Source organism: Drosophila guanche, unplaced genomic scaffold, assembly GCF_900245975.1.
Source record: "Drosophila guanche unplaced genomic scaffold, DGUA_6, whole genome shotgun sequence".
NCBI lineage: Eukaryota > Metazoa > Arthropoda > Insecta > Diptera > Drosophilidae > Drosophila > Drosophila guanche.
In genome coordinates, this window is record NW_022995745.1 from 5918930 (window position 1) to 5938767 (window position 19838).

Genomic DNA, 19838 nt, shown 5'->3' on the forward strand with positions numbered 1-19838 from the left:
CCCCCCCCCCCCCCCCGCGGGCCCCCCCCCGCCCCCCCCCCCCCCCCCCCTTTGCAAATCATTTGCGGACGAATGCAGGTGAGAGCGGAATGGAGAATTCGCAAGGTGCGGCAGGGGGGACAGGGGAAACAGCGCTGCTGCAATTTGTGTAAAATGTCGGCCATTGTGGATTAGCAGCAGCAGCGGCAGCGGCCGCCGTCCGTTCGAGGCCGGCCTACGAGCTTGTGGATAAGGGACACCTGCAGCCAACGGTATAGTTTGTATACCCTGCACATAGGGTAAGACGACTGCAAGCTGACTTTGGCAGCCACAAAAATAGACACCAAAAAAACGCTGCAAAATAAGTTCGGCCAGGGGAATTCCAACCTTCAACGGGAAGGGTATTTACAACTTCGGCACGCACTGTTTTATTGTTTGTTTCTGTTTTGGGGCTGTTGCTGAAGCTGCTGCCGTGTCATCATTATCATTTGCATTTGCATTTTCGGCAGGCAGTCAGGCAGCCAGGCAGGCAGTGGCTCAGCCACCTCTTTGCCCTCTTCTTTGCCTCTGTTGTTTCACAAATATTGTCATTTTATGCTGCGTCCATAGCGTGTACGTCTCCGTATAGCCCCACGATAGCATCAGCAGAGGCGGCGGTGCTGTCATGTGAGTGTCAAAGTGGCAAAATTGCTAATTCCCTCAAAGCATTTTGGGCCATAAAAACAAATTGGACATGGGCCCACAGAGAGGCCATGTGCATAATAAAGTCAACTCAAGAGTTGAGAATGCAATCAAAAATTGAATTAAAGATTGACGGGAACTGCATTAAAGTGATTCAAATCTACCACCTTAAGCGATAAGTATCGATAGACTACTCATAAACTGGAGCTGGCTGCTAGCACACTCATGAGACTGTCCATCTTGTCGTTATTTAGCGTATTTTTATGGCACCCACCCACCAGCACTTTGGGACAGGTGACCAGCAACAATTGGTACCGTTGGAGGAATGGATATTATCGCATTCTCATATTCTCACAAATCAATCTGTGTTGGTGGGCCATCTCAACGAAATTTGGCAGATTATAGATACCGATAATGTATCTAGATTGGTATATAGGTTATACATAGAAAACATATGAAGAGGTTAATAGCATGCCAGTCTCAGACAAAGTCATTGTTCATGTTTAAAAGCAGTGTGTAAAATGGAATTTTAATATAACTTATGGCAAATAGGGTACAAAAGTGCCCATCCCATACTATACTATCGGTTAGCCAGCAACAATATGTCAAATGAGTTTTGTTGGTTTTACCCTTATTTTGCAACAATCCAATAAAAATTACACATGAAAATTAGCCAGTCTTGTGGAGCATTAATTGATGTATTGTTTGAAATTATAGTTTAAGCGCTAAGAGTCCTAACTAGCTGGTAATATTAACTGGAAGATCAAAGTCGAGGAAATGATTTAAGACTTACGGTATCTTAACAGTATATTTTTAAAATGAGAGGGTTCGGTATACTTCCGAGGATCTGTCGGTATATTTGATCGATCATTTGGCGGTCACACTGCTTACGTTCTGCCACTATGCAACACTGATTGTTGATTGTATTTATTTATCGTTAATTTCGTTTTCGTTTACGTTTTTTTACTTTGTGAATGCAATGTTTACTTTGTTTTGTGTTTAAAATAAGCTTAATTTAGTTAACGACCACCAACTGCCATGACGACACCGCGGAGCTGCGACTGTGATAGCCCCCAGCAGCGATTGCTGCAATTTACCAACTGCCGCCTGGTGCGCGGCCACCAGTTGGTCCGCGACGATCTGTGGGTGCGCGATGGCAGGATCATCAATCCCGAGCCTGTATTCTTCGATGAACAGGCGAGAGCCCACAAGCGCATCGATTGCCACAATGCCATCATAGCACCCGGCTACATTGACCTGCAGATTAATGGTAAACAAAATGCCTCCCCTACGCCCCTACGCATTTCACTTTCACTGCTGTGGATTCAATTGGTGCGTCAAGGTCGTTTAATTTCGCTAGCCCATTTACATGAGCGGCTGTTGATTGGACACGTAATCAGCGAGTTAATCTTATCGTACCCCGCCACAAGTGCTGCACCGCAGTCACCACACAAACAGCTCACAGCACCAGCTCCGGTCCAGTTCACGCGATAAGCTTTGGAATGACCCTATTAATGACCACTTTACTACCCATTAGGTGGCTATGGTGTGGACTTCTCGCACGACAAGGACACCATTGAGGCGGGCGTCAACAAGGTGGCCCAGGGACTGGTGCAGTCGGGCGTTACCTCCTTCTGCCCGACGCTGGTGACCTCACCGAATGCCAGCTACCATGCGATACTGCCGCGCATACCCAAAACTGTGCCAAACGGTGCCGGCATCGTGGGCATCCATGCCGAGGGTCCGTTCATCAATCCCCAGAAAAAGGGCGCACATCCCGAGAACTGCATTCAGACAATCGACAAGGTGAGCGGAGTGAATCTCTTTCCATTTCTATGCCATTATTCCATCTTCATCAACAGGGACTGGAGACACTGGAGACCACTTATGGCTCGCTGGAGCGCATCAAGATCATTACTTTGGCGCCGGAGAAGGTCAGTGATCCGGAGGTGATTGGGCAGCTGGTGGCCAAGGGCATAACCGTGTCCCTGGGCCATTCTGTGGCCACACTGAGCGACGGAGAGCGTGCCGTGCAACAGGGTGCCACCATGATAACGCATCTGTTCAATGCGATGCTGCCGTTCCATCATCGCGATCCCGGCCTTGTCGGACTCCTCGCCTCCGATGCCGTGCCCCAGGGCCAGACCGTTTACTTTGGCATCATTTCGGATGGTGTGCACACACATCCCGCTGCGCTGAGGATCGCCTATCGCACCCATCCCGAGGGCTTGGTGCTGGTAACCGATGCCATTTCGGCGCTGGGCCTGGAGGATGGCATCCATCACATCGGCCAGCTGCCGCTGGAGGTGCGCAGGGGCAAGGCCTTCATTGCCGGCACAGAGACACTCTGCGGCAGCATTGCGCCCATGGACGAGTGCGTGCGAATTTTCCACAAGGCCACCAGTGAGTAGAGCCAATGCACCTATAAATAGTTGGTCTAATCTCAATGCCTAATCCACACAGATTGCTCCATTGTGTATGCCATTGAGGCGGCCACACTGCATCCTGCGCGCTGCATTAAAATTGATCAACAGAAGGGCACCCTGGACTTTGGCTCGGATGCCGATTTCATACTCCTGGACGACGAGCTGCATGTGCTGTCCACATGGATAGCAGGTGCCTGTGTGCATCAGTGTGTCCAGTAGCTAGTACATAAATATATGTACATAAATACGTATTTATTATGTATGCCCGAATGTATTCATAATGCACAATTCTCTGATCAAAATGTAAAATCTCGACATTCCAATTCTGTGCCGCTCCTCAGATTTGTTTTTACTGCCTGGAAAACTCTTTGCTACCCAAAGACTTAATTGCTTTCTGTTTATGGAGAAATTTCATCATCCAGACGGTGCCAAGGTTGCAGCTTTATCGTTTTAAATTGATGAAATATTTGATTTGTTTTATGTTCAGACTTTGCCTAGCTCTCAGCACGTTTCTAGGCAGACATAGCCATGAAATGTTATCTATTATATTGGAATTTGAAGCATTCTTGACTTGTTTTTCGAGCGCCATGAGATGTAGTTCCTTTTCAGCTGCTAGACATTATTTTGTGGCACCTATTAAGCAAAGGAACGTCGGATGTGCCCCCCGAGGAATGCTGAAAATGTTCATTTTTGGATTGTTCATTATATATTTTTTGTTTTTTAATCGGTAAATCATTTGGTGTGGACAACTACACTAAATCCATATACAATTACAAATAATAAGTATTAGACACAAAAAAAAAAAAATGAAATGGTTTACAATAAAATTACAAGAAGGAAAAAGTACATTTAGCATATTTAGGCTGGATTTTGTTTTTATGCCTATGCTACAGCTATTTATGTACTCTCTATATATATGTATGTATATATATATGTAATGATCAGTAAACAAAACGTGGAAACAGTGGCACAGCGAAACCAACCTCTGGCATGAGTAACCGAACCCAAACCCGAACCCGAAACCCCCAACTCTGCGACAACTTACACAAAAAACGAAACGAAACGAAACGAAACGTAAGCAAGATCAAGCCAGGTAAGTACTAAAGCATATTATATGTATATAGTAAACAATTATTACATTTCCAAGTCAGATTTCCTTGATCAAATGCTCAGATGTTCTTATCGAAATGCTGCACAGTCCACTGACTACAATTTGTGCTACTGTTAAAGAAATATTTAGCATTCCAAGATATTACGGAGGGTGATGCATGTCTGCTGTTGCTGGCTGCATATTGTATGTCTAATGACTGCGTAGTAGTTTCTATAATCTATAAAAAACCAAACACAAAAGAGTACGTGGGAAAACGTTTGCCAGAGGTGTGTGTGCTTGTGGCAAATCGGCAAAGATGGATACTTGATGGCGGAGCAGTAAAAGGTGCGCTGATGTAGTGGTAATAGTTAGTTAGTTACTAGGAATCATCGTATATAGCATATCAAAAAATGTTCCATTATACAAAAAATTGCTTCTTGTTTTTTGGTTTTGGTTTTTGTTTTTGTTTTTGTTTGTTTTATGTTTGCTTCTAGACTCTATAGAGACATTCTATGGAAAAAGGTTGTGTGTGTGTGTGTTCGTGTGTGTTTGGTTACGTTCTTCTAGTGGAGATTAAACCCTATTACACGTATTGTAAAAAATCTGTACCACGTTAGCTAACTAGAGATCGCCTCATGCGGGGGGCAAACAAAATGCCAGACGCCTGGAGTGGCCCCTGAGACAGACATGAAATGCAGTTCTGTTTCTCACATTCTTTGCTGCTGCTCCTTCACTTTTCCTTGTTCTTGGTTCTTGTGTTGTGCGTTAACTAACGTACTCGTATTCGTATCCGTATCCGTATCCGTATCTGCATATCCATTTGCATCTGTAGCTGCCTCTGAGTCTGTATCTTCCATTATAACCAACATCAGTGTAAAGTTTCGTCCAAATGTTCGTTGTTGCAAATTGTTTCAACTTTTAGGTAGGTTGTTTCTGTTGCTGTTTCTTGTGCTTGCTCTGTTGTTGTTCCTTCTGCATATTTTTGTTGTAGTAAGTAATTTCTCTCCTCTCATTCTACCCCGCTCTGTGTGTGTGCGTGTGTGTTTGTTGTCTACGTTTATTGCTTCATTTGTTTCTAAAACTGATCCGCAAACTGATCCAAATCTCGTCTCGTCTTCATCGCACAGCTAAACACACGCCACGACCACGGCCCCACGGCGGAGAGAGCCTTGACCACTCCACGCCACTCGTCCCCGTTTTACGCACAGCATTTGCTGTAGCCCGGCGCCTTGTCATTATTCCGACGATCGATGACAACACGCTCTGGATTCTCGGCCGCCTCCTTCCCAGATGTCTTATCCAGTATGGCCTCAGCGAGCTCGCAAAAAGCACGCTCAATGTTGATGTTCGACTTGGCGGATGTTTCCATGAACCGAATGCCATGCTCTCGAGCAATCTGAATGGAGAGTGTGAATGAGAAGTTGATCGCAGCTGTAGCCCCATAATCTTTTCAGTTTTACTTACCGCCTCGCCGCGCTCCTTGTTCACCACACGCTTGTCCGTCATGTCGCATTTGTTGCCCAGTATCATCTTTTCCACATCCTCATTGGCATGCTGCAGAGAGAGAGAGAGAGAGAGTCGCATAAGCGGGAGAGAGATAAAGAGATTGTGTGTGAGTGATGTTAATGAATCAATCAGGGGACGTTTGCACTCACCTCGTCAATGTTGCGTAGCCATTTGACGATATTCTCGAAACTCTTTTCGTTCGTTATGTCATAGACGAGCATGATGCCCATCGCCCCACGATAGTAGGAGGTGGTTATTGTGTGGAATCTCTCCTGACCGGCCGTGTCCCATATTTGCAGTTTGATCTTTTTGCCCCGCAGTTCCACGGTTTTGATTTTGAAATCAATTCCTACAAATGAATCAAAATTTAATCATACATTATGACGTCACAGCATGCGTTAGAATTCGGTTGCCCTCTCTCATAAATAATGAATCACCAGAGCACCACACACACGCACACACACGCATGTACACACAGGGCCCATGGGACAGACAGACACGGACATGGAAGTGAGACAGATAGATAAATAAATGTTTGCACGTATCGGTTACGTGTATTAATCTAGTTTTATTGCCTAACTAGGGGAAGGGTTACCGTTACCCTACAGCCACAGGCACAGACATTCATAGCTATGCAAAGTTCTCCCCACAGGTCAAGTCCAAAGGCTGCAACGATCTCTACATGCACACATACATACATATGAACATACATGCATATTTATTTGCACATGCAGAAAGAAACAGTAAAATGCATTCATCCCAGGGAACATGTGCATGCACAAAGTTTCCTCCTGGAATGCATGGTACCGTTTCTGATCCCACAGATAAGACAATGCCACGCCCAATTACACACACGCATATCCTTGACACCGTCGCCGCTGCCGCCTACCCACTGCCACAGCTGACACAAGTTCGGCTTCTACACACATGTGCATAACATGTACATATGCATGTATGTATGTGAGTCAATTGTAGGCAAGCGTTTGTACAAATAAACCGATTCGATTGCCTTTTCGGACAGGCCATGCACTCACCTATGGTGGATATAAAGGTCGAGGTGAAGGCATCATCGGAGAAGCGAAATAATATGCAGGTCTTGCCAACACCTGAATCGCCAATTAGCAACAGTTTAAAGAGCAAATCGTAGGTTTTCTTCGCCATTTCCACACACCAGCGGCTCTTTTAGAACAAAGCACACACAAACACACGCGCAGCTCACAAGGCACGCACCCACACAAACACGCACACACACGCGCACACACCCACAGCACGCAGGTGACTAGCGATTAATGCTCTTGCTCTAAATGCACTTTTATATGCTTCGCTTTAATCCCGATAATATATATATATATATTTTATTTTGATATCTTTGGCTTTGGCTGCTGTTTAATTTTATAAGAAAAACGTTGATTTATTTCAGCCTAATGCGCATTCGACTTTTTATTTTTCTCTTTGCAATTGTTGCTATTAGTGCTGTAAAACCATCGATGGCCGCACAGGCTCAGCGATAGTAGAGTATATCGATGGTTCACCGAAATCGTTATGCAGCACTTTGCTGTGTGCAGTGAAAGCGTATAGCAACACTGCAACCTAAACTGCAAACACTGCAACAAACAACCAAATTCTGTGCATTTTACCCATTTTCTACTTTTAAATACAACAAAACTGTTTAATTTGCTCGCCAGAACGGGCAAAAAAGTGGTAAATAGAATTGGCAACAAGCAACAGCCGATATTTAACGATTCCCTTGCACGGAGACAGGGTCATGGATGTCGACTGGCAAAACAATCTGACTGCGATTAAGGATCGCGGCCAATATCTGTTGCAGACTGAGAAATGGGCCGACTGTCGCTTTCTGGTGGGCACAGCGCCCAATCATCGCATCATTGCCGGCCACAAGCTGCTCCTGGCGATGGGCTCGCCGGTATTTGAGCGGATGTTCTTTGGCAATCTGCCGGACAAGACCGATCCCATTGTCATACCCGATGTGCAGCCGGAGGCCTTCGAGGCCATGATGGAGTACATCTACACGGACCGCATCACCATTGGTTCCTTCGACAAGGCCTGCGAACTGTGCTACGTTGCCAAGAAGTATATGCTGCCCCACGTCGTCACCCGCTGCACCCACTTCCTGTGGGCCGATCTCAGTCCAAAGAACGCCTGTCGCGCCTACGAGTTTGCCAAGCTCTTCGACGAGCCGCGCATCATGCAGAGCAGCATGGACTTGATTTCCACCAACACCAGGGAGGTATTGTCGGATCCCAGCTTCATGGACATTGAGGTATCCACACTGATGGCCATACTCGACCAGAATCGTCTGAACATCGACTCGGAACTGGATCTGTTCAACTGCCTGCTGAAGTTTGCCAATGAGCGGGGCATTCTGAACGAGTCCGGCCAGCCCGAGGGCCTCTACATGTCCGGCGACAAGGAGGTGACGACCAAGCAGTCACCCGACCACTCCAGCGGCGACATAATGGTGGAGGAGATCAAAATGGAGCCAGATGTGGCCGCCATGGTGCAGCATATGCATCAGGATGACGACGGAGACAGTTTCGAGGCAGACCCCAATGGGCCCTCAACCTCGTCAGCAGCGGCAGCGGCCGCCGCCACAGCATCGCCCGATGCGGATGCTAATGGCGATGCCGATGCCGATGCTGCTGCCTCTGACGATGTGGTCATCATTGAGAGCGACGCCTCGGGCAATGCCCTCGACGATGAGGTGAATATGATCAACATAATGGATGCCCAGCGCACCATCATGGACGGGGCCATGCTGCGCCAGGCGGTCAAGAAGATACGCTTCCTTACGATGACACCGCAGCAGTTTGCCGAAGGACCGGCACGCTCTAAGCTGCTGCAGCAGCACGAGGCACTCGCCATCCTCATCAAGATCTCCAGTCCCACGCTCAACGACTGCAACATGCCCGAGGGTTTCTGCATCTCGCGCAGCACTCGAAACTTCTACGAGCCGGCACACCGTCAGCGGGAGCTGGCCGCCTCGTATCGTCATACCGGTGCCACTGCCGCAGCGACGGCAACATTCTTTCCGGTTTTTGGGAATCGCAACAACGGGGGCGAGGTGCTCTTTTCCCGCATGGGGGCCACCATACATCGCACCAACAATCGCGCCGACGCGCCCGCCCCCCCTATTAATGCCGGCATATTTGGCGAGGAAGGCATCATGCCCCTAGGTCTGCGCGCCCCGGAGACGGTGAGTGTGGCGGACAATCCGGGCGCCAATCCTGCCAGCCATGCCACATTGCGCTGCTTTGGCGATGGCTACGAAGGCGGAGGAGCTGCGCCCGTTGGCCCGAACAACGCCAATGACAACGAGCCACCGGCTGTAGGAGGTGTGGCTGGAGGAGGTGCAGGTGCTGGTGCTGGTGCAGGTGGAGTTGGAATTGGAGGAGAATCTGGTGGCAATCAACACAACGACATGGTCCGTGCCTACTGCACGCGCTCGCTGACACGTCAGTTTGATTATCGCAATACGAGCGTCACGGATGCGGGCGTCACCTTTCAGGTGGACACAAACATCTGGATACTGGGCGTCCAGGTGCCCACGCGTGTGCTCTGCGGCGAACTGATGACCTCCGCCGGCTTCACGGAGCGCTACAATGAGGTTCTGTACGCACACATCCAGGATATGCACGGTTCGCGCATCACCTACACCCATTGTACGGCACGGGTGCGATATGACTCGCTGCTGGACATCACCTTTGACCGTCCGGTGTATATCTACCGCAATCAGATCTACAAGATATATGTGGTGTTCAACAAGGCCGGCTGGTATCCGATGTACTCGTGCGTGCCCGACGCCAACAGCCATCGCGTCAAGTTTATGTTCAATGTGGGCAATCCGACGGAGTCGGTGCGCGATGGCCTCATCTATGCGATCATATTCTTCACACCCCAGGACCATGCACGGCATCTAATCGACTGAGCCAGGTATTCAACGGATGTCGCCCACATTTGGCTTCACTTTAGGTTTAATTTCGAATTTTTGATGTGATAGTTTTAGGCCGGGCAAGACTACTTTGCCCACTCCACTCCACTCCACTTCTTCTCTTTAGAATAAAAATTGATCATCCTATTCCAATACAACATATACATATACGAGTATGTATGTATATCCTAAGAACATCTAATCCACATGGAGTTTATAGTTTGAGTTCAACCATGTGTGGGGGGCATTCCATCAGCAAGCATTCGATGCACCAAAAGGGAAGCGAAGCATTAAACATTAGCTTATAATTAAGTAAGCATTTTGTATATGAAACTCCAACCAACAACCACAATTAATAACCATTTCCGTCTCTCCGTTTCCCCCTCCGCCGTGCAACAAACTAAATTCAATATGTTTAGGAACAAAGAAATCAATGGAATGGTTTTTGCTACAAAGAATTGATTTTCGATTGATCGCTCCAATGGCAGCCACATGAATGTCACACAATGTACTTAGAATAAACTAATCGTACAATTAAGCTCAATCCAAGCACTAAGAACATAACATACTCGTACAAGAAAACAAATATTCAGTAACCAATAACCATGAATAAATCAAAATCTATTATTTAAGTATTTATAACTTTATTAATTATATTTATTCGCTTGGCACGACACCAGTGAAGCTTGAAATGAAATGATAGACCAAAGAATATAAGGATAACGGATCGCAGTGTGTTGGACTCCCGCTATTTCGTAAAGTGAACTTGAAGTGGTGCTACTCTGTCTGAAGGGCATTACCGTTATCTTCAGGTGGAAGCTCCCTGCTGCTATTTTACACTAATTGCAGCACTGTTTCTCGTTCCTTCCCACTTGCATTTCCATTCCAACCACCAAATAACACGAAAGGGAGGGAGCGACAGAAGAATAGAGTGCATGCGAAATTCGTTAACCTTTCTATATTGGCAATTGGCACTTAAGTTCTTCTCTTTGTGCGCACCCCGCACCGCTCCTTCCAGCCACAGGTGCTCCTTGTCTCTCCCACGGCCCCAACGCAACGCCTCCCCTCTCTTGGTGTCATCTGTTAATGCTCGCTCCTTTGTACCGTTCAAATTGGGATTTGTGCGAAAGGCAGAGAGAGAGAGTGCGTGCCGAAGAGAAGTGGAGTTCCGCATGGTGAGTAAAATATGAGTGCGATCAGCATGTACACACCGAACCAGCGTCGTCTGACTTTTTGACACTACGTCACCTTGAATTAACACACTTTGCAGTGTGCACTTTAAAGCAGTGGGCATCAGGTGAGCTTATCAGTGATCAAAAGAGTGAGAAGAGCAGACGGGCGGGTATGACAGTTGCATGGCTGGCTGCTACGACACTATTATATCTGTTTAACTTTAATAAATTTACAAACTTGTGGGGGCTCTTTTTCGAATGCATTCGTTGCCCGAAATGTATTACAATAAATAAAATTAACTTTATTGCGATTCATATACAAAAAAGGGGAGCCCAAAGAACGACAAAAAGTTAACTAAATACATAAAGAAAGGTTAACAGGCAAAATTACTACGAGTATATGCAAAATAATTTGTTTAATTCGGTTTTGGGTTGGGTTTCTTTTCGCTAGGAAATTTGGGACAGTGCGAAAGGCATGCGCGTGCAGGTATACAAAAAAAGCCCTCAGAGAGAGATAGAGAGGGGGAGAGAGAGGGCTATATAGATAGATTGTGGAGTGGATAGGATAGAGCTAGTCGGAGCTGGAGCTTTTCATATGTACGTATTTATATACAGAGCCGATATCCGAGCAGAGATCGGACTACGACAACGTCCAACGATGGATCTCCTCTCCTCTCTGTCTACTTTCCGTAGTTGGCGCACCCGCCGCTGGCATACTCGGGCTCCTCGCAGGTGAGCGTATGCTCATCGAAGACCTTGTCCTCGCCGCAGCTGATGAGACGTGGATAACCCTCCACGCAGGTGATCAGGCGATGGCAGTCCCCGGAGACGGGGAAACGTGGGAAGGGCCAGAAGCGAGCGGCCACCGAATTGGGATCCACCTTGGTGGGGCACTTGAAGCCAACGACAGCTGTGGATGCAACACAAACACACAAGAAAAAACAGATCGTAAAGAGGGTGTGGGGAATGCATAGTTAGAGCTGATCTTACCCTCGGGATTGCAGTGGTCGAGGAGCTGGTCGGGCCAGTTGCAGCCATGGATGCGCTCATCGTAGGCCAGGCCGGCATCGCAGTCCTGCTCGTGGGGCTCGCCGTGGGCGCACTTGATGTACGTGGTGGCACAGTCCTTGGACACCGCATACAAACCGAACTGATACTCACAGCCCGGCGAGGAGATCGGAGTGGCTGTGTGTGCGTGCGAGGGTAAATTGAAAGTTCTCCACTTAGAATATAACGTCTCTACTCACGATCCCACTGACGACCCTTGCAGTCGACGGCCCAGTTGTAGTTGCAGTGATTGTGGACGGCGCCCTTGCCATCAAAGAGCAGCCCATTCTCGCAGGTCTCCAGGGTGAGGGTGCCATTGGTGCAGAGGAAGAACTGGTCGCAGTTCTCCGTGTGGGCATACGCCTGTTCGCCGTACTTCTCGGGGCACTCGGGTGAGCCCACGGCCAGGGCATGTCCTGTTAATGGTAAATAATTCAATGTGCATTAAAAATCGATGAAAAATCAGCACCGATCTTAGTGGACCTAACATTTGGGATATTTTATCGACTCATTTTGACAGCTGCGTTGACAGTTGCGGATAGTGTCAACGGCAAGCACCATAGGCCATGTGCCATCCACTTCCTTCCGGCCTTCCTTCCGCACTTGCCAGCGCGGTGGCGGCGGAGGCGTGCAACTGGTTTCGATGGGAGTGCAAGTGACGCCACCGTCTCGACACTTTCGCGCATCTTCGCGTCTAGCGGCAAATGTGCGGCGCCGTAACGTGATGTAACCAGCGGGCGCTTGGAATGCCGATGCCACCATCGAGATCGGGTAACAGGTTGATTGCCTACCCAAAGCCGACAAAAACAAACACAGACGCACACACGCACACACTTATGCACTACAATGTGTGCACGAGTGGAGTATATTTAAATCTTCGAAGATTTCCGGTAATTTGTCTGGGACAAAAAGTGTGTTGGGAAAACTCTCTCGAGTTGAAAATGCCGAAACGAAAGTTAATCGTTGGTGCAACAAACGGATATAATCTGTTCACAGATCGTAACACGATCATATAGAAATCTGGATTCTAGAGTGATCTTTGAAGCACGAATTAAATAACTTCAATCTGTTTCTAACCTTTTGCTGGCTGAAAACTTGTATCGTATCAAGTGATTGTGTTTGCAAGTCTTTTGTTTTATTTATATTCTTAGCTAATTGTTAACTGGTTTGACGGGCCCCAGTTCTACTTTGGCATTTGTTTTATCGCAATTCCTGATATATTTATTGAATACTTGTGTGGCTGGAAATGATCAGAGATTTGGAATCGATAATCAGTTTCATAAGATTGAGGATCAGTTTGAAGATTGAGGATCGTTTGGCCCCACCCTGGCACATCGTCTGCGTTGCGTCTGAGTCATAAAAAGCAAAAGTGATCGAGCGCACATGATCTGCATGCCAAATCAGCCATAAGCCACTGTCCCCGCAGGTGTCTCAGGGTTAAGTATCTACCAATTGGAGCAGTCAGGTAACTAATCTCTGGCCTAGCCTTCGCTTCAAACCAGTAATTAAACTGGATTTGGATTTGATATTTCTTATATCTTTCTGCCACTGCGCTGAGAACAAAAGCGCCTAACGGTGGCTGCCATGTGTGTGTGTGTGTGGATAGGGTAGGTCCACACGGTCTATGGTCTGGCGACCGTCTATGACCACTTCACGCGATTGCAATTGGAATTTTTGAAAGTAAAAGCAAACATGCTTCGTAATTGAAAGGTTGCGCTAATTGCGAATGGTAGGGGGAATGGTTATTATTGCTATGTTAGCCCCCAAGGCCCTTGCGGCATACTTACCAGCTGTTATCCAGGACAGCACCAGGATACTGGATACTAGAATTTTCTGCATGTTGAACACTTTGTTGTGGCTTTCTTGGTTCGTTTGGCAAATGGCGGAAATTCAAAGAAAGGAAATGCACCCACAACACACACACTGAGAGAGAGGCACAGAAACAATAACAACAACAACAACAACAACAACAAAAATTCAAATATTCAACACGCGCAAAAAAAAAATGTGTCGAAAAACAAACTGAAACTTTCGCTTCAGGTGGCTTGTACGTTTTAACGGTTACGCGTTCCAAACTCAACTGAAAAGATTTATACCGGACTCCAAGAAGAAGAAGCAAGCGGCGGTAGCGGTAACGGCAGACAGCGACAGCGACGTCGACGGCGACAGACAAACAGAAAAACGAACGAAAAAATACAAAAACAACCAACAAACGACAAACAAAAGTTTTGCAAAAGCTTTGGGTTTCGCGTTGCTGTTGTTGTTGTCGAGATTTTAGGTGGGTGGTTGAGATGGGAAGTGGAGAAATAAGAAAATAAACCAAATTGCTGTTGGTGTCACTGTAACGGTTATCAACCGTGGTGTTGTTGAATCTATTGTTGTTTCTTTTAATGTTGATAGAATTTCTTTCCTTCTTGCTGTTGGTGCTGTTGTTGAAACTCTTGCCTATTGATATTCCTATTATTTTGAATGCTGCCGCTGTTGTTAGTGTTGTAATATTGCCACCACTGCTGTTGCTGCAAAACGTGATTTGGGGTAAGCTTCCAGCAGGCAGGCATATGGCATGCATGAATATGTGATTGAAAGTAAAAGGCAAAGCTCGAGCAAAGCGCAGGCAAGCTTCATTCATGATCGGCGCTTGTCCCGTTTCTTGCCGATTACCGCTACATTGTTAACTATTGCAAAACTTTTGGCCGCTGCTGTTGCTGCTGCTGCTGCTGCTGCTGCTGCTGCTGCGGTTATTGCATAACCCAAAAATCTGCTGCTCTGCTCTGACTGCAGCCTTTTTGTTGTTGTTGTTTTTTTCGTTTTTTTGCTCTGCTGCTCTTGTGATTTGTTTCGCTTGCGGCAATCCGCTTTGCCCACTCAGGTAATTAACGGCTCTTTTGTGTGCCCTGTCTCAACAAAGGGTTAATAGATCACCCTCGGCCCCCACCACCTGACCGTACGAGTTGCAGTGTTGCGTCCCAAGTGAAAGGTTTGATTGATTATTCGACAGACAGATGATATCCCCAGATATGCATCCCACTTATCCCACACACTTATGTATCTATTTCCAAACAATAGATCAACAAAATACAACAGGATTTATCATAGTTTTGAAATAATTTTTTAATTAAACAGAAAATGAAGTTGAAGTGTGTCTTTGATCCACTAAAATGGAAGACCAACAGTCTTAAGTTTTAGATACAAAAATATATAGAAAAGTGAATATAGATGATAGATATAGAGAGATAAATATTATCTAAAGAGTGCTTAAAGCATCGCAGAACGTTCAGAGGGTAGTCTTAAGGTATGATGGATAGCTTTTAGGAATAGTTATACCAGCAGAAAAGACTCTTTGAAAAGGTATAGAACTCACAGCAAAAGTTGTAGAAATCGAAAAGAGAAGCCACAAGAAAGTTATGCATAAAAAAAGTGACTTCAGTTGATTAGATAACATAGAAATAGATACAAAGATTTCTTAAATACAAAATAGAGGAGGAAGCTGCTTAGAGCAAGCCAAGATCTTGCTAAAAGAAATATTTGCATGTGTGAAATATCCATAGATGAAGTGAAAACTTATAGAATACAGCATCAAATGATCAGAAAGATCTCATAGCCAAGAAGGATGTCAAAAATAACTAAGGGAAAGAAGGAAAGATAGCATAAAAATAGAGGGGATAAGTGAAAGTGCATAGAAAGTTTATAGATAGAATATAGAAGAGGTTGCAGGTGTAGTTTATATAAAAAAAATCAGTTTATTTTCTTGTATAATAATTAAATGAAAGTCAGAAAGAGTGAGGAAATATATACACAACAATTTGGCAGTAGATTCAGTTGGGCACAGAGTGATAGACAGAGAGGCGGTAGAGGTAGACACAGAAAGTGAAGAAAATAGCTGGATAGAACGGAATCGATAGAACGAGACAGCCAGACAGTCAGACAGTCAGACAGTTGGACAGAGGATTATAGTTTAACTGCTAGGTTCTATAGGAAATGGGCTAGAAAAACTAACTTTAAGTGACTACGACGCGAATCCATTTTTCTCAGTGTCTATTTTTGTGTGCATAAGTGTGTGACTGTGTAGGTGTTGGGTGTCATGTGTGTGTGTGAAGTTGGATAGCAGAGAGAGAGGGAGAGAGAGAGAGAGGAAGTGGGAGACGCGCATGTGGAGCTTATATCGGCGGGCAGCGCTGAACAACAGCCGGCTTAGTCCTTCTTATCATCGACATCCTTGTACCAGTCCTCGCAGCCGGGCACATTTTCGGGTGCGTCACACATCTCTGTGTTATCGTTGTAGACCTCGCCCAGCTGGCAGCCCAGATCGCGCGGATCCTCGCCGTTCAGGCAAACGTAGAACTTTTGGCAATCTGTGGGATGGGGATACTTGGGATGGGTCACAACCTGACCGCGATCATCGGTCTTTGGCTGATCCTTGGGGCACTCGAAGCCAGTCTCAGACATTCCTTTAATAAGAAAAACAAAACCAAATCATGACGGTCAGTGAAAAGCTCAACTCGCAGAGGCTCAAAGCTCAAAGAACTTACTCTGCTCGGGATTGCAGCCCTCACGCTTGGCCGTATCGGGCCACACGCAGGTGCCAGAGTACTCATCGAAGTGCAGGCCGACGGTACACTTGGTCTCCAGTGCGTCGCCCTCGATGCAGTTGTAGAAGATGTTGCACACAGACGGATCGGGATGGGCAAAGAACCCGTTCTTGCGCGGACAATACTTGCTGGACTTGGGCTCCTCTATAAATGGCAAGTCAATTAAAACCAGTTCGATGTGGCTGGACATCAGCAATTTATCTTACGCAATTCCGTACGATCCTCGCAGTCTACATTGAAGGGCTGGTCGCATTTGTTGAACTTGCGATTCAGGGGATCGAAGACCAAACCGTCTGGGCAGAGTCTCGCCTTGGGCACACCATCCTCGCAGACATGGAACTTGTCGCACTGAATCTCATCGGCGAACTGGCCATTGGGCTTGGGGCACTCGAAGCCGGCTCCGGATACAGCTATGTCGAGGAAGAAATAAATGTACAGACGGGAAGAGTTCAGTCAACTTGTTTTTCACACTTTCACTTTTTCCATGGCACGGAAAAGTGTAACAAAAAAACGTGATCGACCGATGATCGGAACCGTCGATGGCAATTCCGCCATTGCGGTTTCCTGCTTTTGGATGGGGGAACTTTTCAACAGAGTAACTTATTGGTGGGGGAAATGTTAACATGGGATATTTCAACAGAAGCTGCTGGAACTAAGGGGAACATTCGAGAAGTAAAACGATTCTTGAAGAAATAGTTGGTGCATCTCTAGGCAATGGCTGCACCTTCATGCAGTGACGACTGCAAAAGTTTTGTTGCATAATCCACAATTTCAGCCAGACAACGACACGACCGCTTTTTAGGCTTGGCAGCAGCCAGTTTTCCGAGACCACCGGAGAGCGAGCAGACCCAGTTCCAGTGCCAGTCCCAGTCCTAGTCATCAGCCAGCCGGTTTTCACTCCTCATCTCGTTATGCCCCGCCTCGAAGTCGTTTATGGATCTGCCGTCTGTATCTGGGAGCTCTTCTCGAAAGGTTGGTCACTTTAAATGTCATTCGTTGGTTTGGGCAGGAAAAAAAAGAGCGTTTAAGCGCTTAAGCGCTTAAGCCTAATCTTGATTTGGTGTCAATGTCAAAATAATTAACAACAAGTTGCGATTTCTGCGGGTGTTTTTAGACAAACAAATAAACGGACAGACAAATCGGACACTAGACACCAGCGACAGCGCGTACACCGTTACCGAAATTTCCTTCCTTTCGATCCCATCCAACTGCGATCATCGGTCACCGATTGGCGATTCTGTTCAACACTCACTTGTCGCTGCCAGACAAAGCGTCACAGCCATGGCACATAAAAATAATTTCATTTTGTGGATTTATGCAGATTCCAGGGTAGTAAAGTAAAGCAAAAAAAAGCAGCACTCGATTTTTGTGACGGCGGGTCCTTCCAGGAAGAGGGGAACTGCTGAGCAACTGGATCGCGACTCAAGCGGTGCGATGGTTAAACTTAAACTAACAACGGAACGGCAGAGAGGCGCACTTTTCAAGACTTTTTCACCGGCCCCGGGAGGTGCTGCGACGACGACGACGACGGACACCGACGCCGTTGCCGGCCGCGGCAGAGCAATGGCAGAGCGCCAGTGCTATGACGTGGGGCAGGGGCACTTAACCTGGCCGATGGAAACGACTGGGGTGCGGTAGTGTAAGGGAAGTCAAAGTAAGGAATGGGAAGGTGGCAAAGAAAGGCGAGACAAAGATGTAATGAAACCAAATAGCGCTAAGAGCATGTCGAGCTTTGCACACCCTTCCGCCTCTTGCCAACTGAACCAGGCAGCCCACACGGCTGCGCGAGGCGTGTCAGTGCAGTAATTGGGTAGAGTATTCACACAAGGAAGTAAATCAGCTTGGGTCGAAGAGTGGCACACTCATGCGTTCGCATGACTTACGAGCAGGTACGTGCATACAAATGTAAATATGTATGTATGTATGTACATGTGATCAATGCAGCTTTGGCTGAGGGGAGCCAATATGTGATTTGCGAGAGCGACTGCGTCCATACACCTTACTCTCTCTATCTCCCCAACATATTTTCAATACAGCAAACTCCCGTTAGATTATTCTCTAGGAAGTCATGTTGTGCGAAAGGAGAGTGGCGATAAAAGACGAGAGAGCGAGAGAGCGTAACCTGCAAATGCATTACTCTCACACGCCAAGACAGTACAACTCCGGGTTAGGGTATTCCAAGCATGAACACTACCCGCAAGCACATGTTGTGGATGTGGCCGAAAGTAACAAAAAAAAACGCCAGCAAGCGACGACATTCATATGCGCCAACGCTACCAGAGGTTTGATGGGCCGCATGCAAATGTCGTTTACAGCAATAAAAACCCAAATCACAAAAGCCCCAAAGCGAATTAAGCCAAAACGAACAATCAACGCATACGATAACCAAAAGAAAAAACCAAAAAGAAGTGAATGAAGGGTGCAGCCTTTCCATTCCCGAACCGGTGCAGGCCTTTCCATTAACAGATGCCCGCACAGAGTCCAGCAAATTCACAGCCTTGAGGAGGATCTGCTTTTTGTTTTATTTTTCGAGAAGATGAGATGTTTCGAGAGGGAGAGAGGGGTTCCTTGGCTGGTGGAAAAACTGTGTCACAGGGGAAATCGAAACGAAATGTCCGATAGTTGGTAATATACATAATATATACATATATATGCTAAATATACGACACGCAATGTTCCCAAAACCAGTTGTCCTTGAGAGATGCGATCCGATACGAACCAATACGATGTGGCATCTGTTTATGCGGCGGCGGCGGCAAAAACCAGATGAGATAGAAACTAGTTTAGGTTCAAACTTAATTAACCGGACACTTTTACTCTCAATCGACCAACCGACCGACCGACCGCCCGGCCCGATGGATGCCATGCCGTTGGTATTCTAAGAAACCAGCAAAAATCTAAAATTCAATTGGCAAATTAATTTGTAAACTAATCACGAATAAAAATCGTATTAAACGAACCGCTTTGGTTTGCGTTTGCGTTTGCAGTTAGCAGAAAACCTACAACAACAAAAACTACTGCTCGCATTAATACACACACACGCATACATACAGATGTGTGTACGTATTTCGCTTCTTCCATCCCGATGGACACACAGGCCAACCGGCACATTGGTTGCCCCATCCCGATGGAAAGAGACGCTGATTTATCAGCCTGGAGCGAAAAAATAAAATCATTTAAAGATTTGGTAATTCAAGGTTTTTACTGGCAACATCGGCTCGGATGGCTGGGATCGTCTTCCAGTCCGGTTTGTCCAATAATGTTACGAAATTAACGAAAAGACAAAACAACAGAAACCAAAAGGCATATTTGGTTGTCTTGTGGCTTATGGGTCATCAAATGTTGGCATTTAAATGGAAATGCGCCAAAAATAGTCTCTCCACCCCCTACTCTGAAGAC

General features: G+C 46.5%; 5 protein-coding genes across 6 annotated transcripts; 2 read left to right on the plus strand and 3 right to left on the minus strand.

Moving 5' to 3' along the window:
• Positions 1–1621: 1621 nt before the first annotated feature.
• Positions 1622–3409, plus strand: LOC117581605 (N-acetylglucosamine-6-phosphate deacetylase). Its single transcript, XM_034268966.1, has 4 exons — positions 1622–1930; positions 2198–2466; positions 2523–3063; positions 3124–3409. Exons 1-4 carry the CDS (start codon positions 1699–1701, stop codon positions 3303–3305), a joined length of 1224 nt encoding a protein of 407 aa, XP_034124857.1. The 5' UTR covers positions 1622–1698; the 3' UTR covers positions 3306–3409.
• Positions 3410–3775: 366 nt separating this feature from the next.
• LOC117581609 (ras-related protein Rab-10) lies at positions 3776–7120 on the minus strand. Its single transcript, XM_034268971.1, has 4 exons — positions 6717–7120; positions 5832–6031; positions 5641–5730; positions 3776–5572 (listed from the first exon to the last, which is right to left on the minus strand). The coding sequence occupies exons 1-4, from the start codon at positions 6841–6843 to the stop codon at positions 5375–5377; spliced, it is 615 nt and encodes a 204-aa protein (XP_034124862.1). The 5' UTR covers positions 6844–7120; the 3' UTR covers positions 3776–5374.
• A 115-nt stretch (positions 7121–7235) lies between these two features.
• Positions 7236–9778, plus strand: LOC117581603. 2 transcript variants are annotated; one of them, XM_034268963.1, is made up of 2 exons: positions 7236–7383; positions 7444–9778. In XM_034268963.1, the coding sequence occupies exon 2, from the start codon at positions 7448–7450 to the stop codon at positions 9626–9628; it is 2181 nt and encodes a 726-aa protein (XP_034124854.1). In that variant the 5' UTR covers positions 7236–7383; positions 7444–7447; the 3' UTR covers positions 9629–9778. The 2 variants fall into 2 exon arrangements, with proteins under 2 accessions (XP_034124854.1, XP_034124855.1); XM_034268964.1 differs by having other exon boundaries at positions 7255–9039; positions 9070–9778.
• Positions 9779–11194: 1416 nt separating this feature from the next.
• Positions 11195–13794, minus strand: LOC117581607 (protein obstructor-E). The gene is made up of 4 exons (XM_034268968.1): positions 13638–13794; positions 12051–12266; positions 11794–11988; positions 11195–11713 (listed from the first exon to the last, which is right to left on the minus strand). Exons 1-4 carry the CDS (start codon positions 13687–13689, stop codon positions 11484–11486), a joined length of 693 nt encoding a protein of 230 aa, XP_034124859.1. The 5' UTR covers positions 13690–13794; the 3' UTR covers positions 11195–11483.
• A 1772-nt stretch (positions 13795–15566) lies between these two features.
• LOC117581606 (protein obstructor-E) lies at positions 15567–17895 on the minus strand. The gene is made up of 4 exons (XM_034268967.1): positions 17692–17895; positions 16646–16849; positions 16380–16583; positions 15567–16298 (listed from the first exon to the last, which is right to left on the minus strand). Exons 1-4 carry the CDS (start codon positions 17741–17743, stop codon positions 16042–16044), a joined length of 717 nt encoding a protein of 238 aa, XP_034124858.1. The 5' UTR covers positions 17744–17895; the 3' UTR covers positions 15567–16041.
• Between the last annotated feature and the right edge of the window lie 1943 nt (positions 17896–19838).

What these genes read in the sequence shown, in the direction of transcription:
- LOC117581603 (XM_034268963.1), top strand. Translation starts at nt 7,448, where the DNA reads ATGGATGTCGACTGGCAAAACAATCTGACTGCGATTAAGGATCGCGGC.
- LOC117581605 (XM_034268966.1), top strand. Translation starts at nt 1,699, where the DNA reads ATGACGACACCGCGGAGCTGCGACTGTGATAGCCCCCAGCAGCGATTG. An exon ending in GCATTCAGACAATCGACAAG is followed by an intron (nt 2,467 to 2,522) that starts GTGAGCGGAGTG and finishes CTTCATCAACAG; the next exon opens with GGACTGGAGACACTGGAGAC. An exon ending in AATTTTCCACAAGGCCACCA is followed by an intron (nt 3,064 to 3,123) that starts GTGAGTAGAGCC and finishes TAATCCACACAG; the next exon opens with ATTGCTCCATTGTGTATGCC.
- LOC117581609 (XM_034268971.1), bottom strand. Translation starts at nt 6,843, where the DNA reads ATGGCGAAGAAAACCTACGATTTGCTCTTTAAACTGTTGCTAATTGGC. An exon ending in GACCTTTATATCCACCATAG is followed by an intron (nt 6,032 to 6,716) that starts GTGAGTGCATGG and finishes ATTCATTTGTAG; the next exon opens with GAATTGATTTCAAAATCAAA. An exon ending in GGCTACGCAACATTGACGAG is followed by an intron (nt 5,731 to 5,831) that starts GTGAGTGCAAAC and finishes CTCTCTCTGCAG; the next exon opens with CATGCCAATGAGGATGTGGA.
- LOC117581606 (XM_034268967.1), bottom strand. Translation starts at nt 17,743, where the DNA reads ATGAAATTATTTTTATGTGCCATGGCTGTGACGCTTTGTCTGGCAGCG. An exon ending in CGAGGATCGTACGGAATTGC is followed by an intron (nt 16,584 to 16,645) that starts GTAAGATAAATT and finishes TGCCATTTATAG; the next exon opens with AGGAGCCCAAGTCCAGCAAG. An exon ending in GGGCTGCAATCCCGAGCAGA is followed by an intron (nt 16,299 to 16,379) that starts GTAAGTTCTTTG and finishes TTCTTATTAAAG; the next exon opens with GAATGTCTGAGACTGGCTTC.
- LOC117581607 (XM_034268968.1), bottom strand. Translation starts at nt 13,689, where the DNA reads ATGCAGAAAATTCTAGTATCCAGTATCCTGGTGCTGTCCTGGATAACA. An exon ending in GCTGTCCTGGATAACAGCTG is followed by an intron (nt 12,267 to 13,637) that starts GTAAGTATGCCG and finishes TACCATTAACAG; the next exon opens with GACATGCCCTGGCCGTGGGC. An exon ending in CAAGGGTCGTCAGTGGGATC is followed by an intron (nt 11,989 to 12,050) that starts GTGAGTAGAGAC and finishes ACGCACACACAG; the next exon opens with CCACTCCGATCTCCTCGCCG.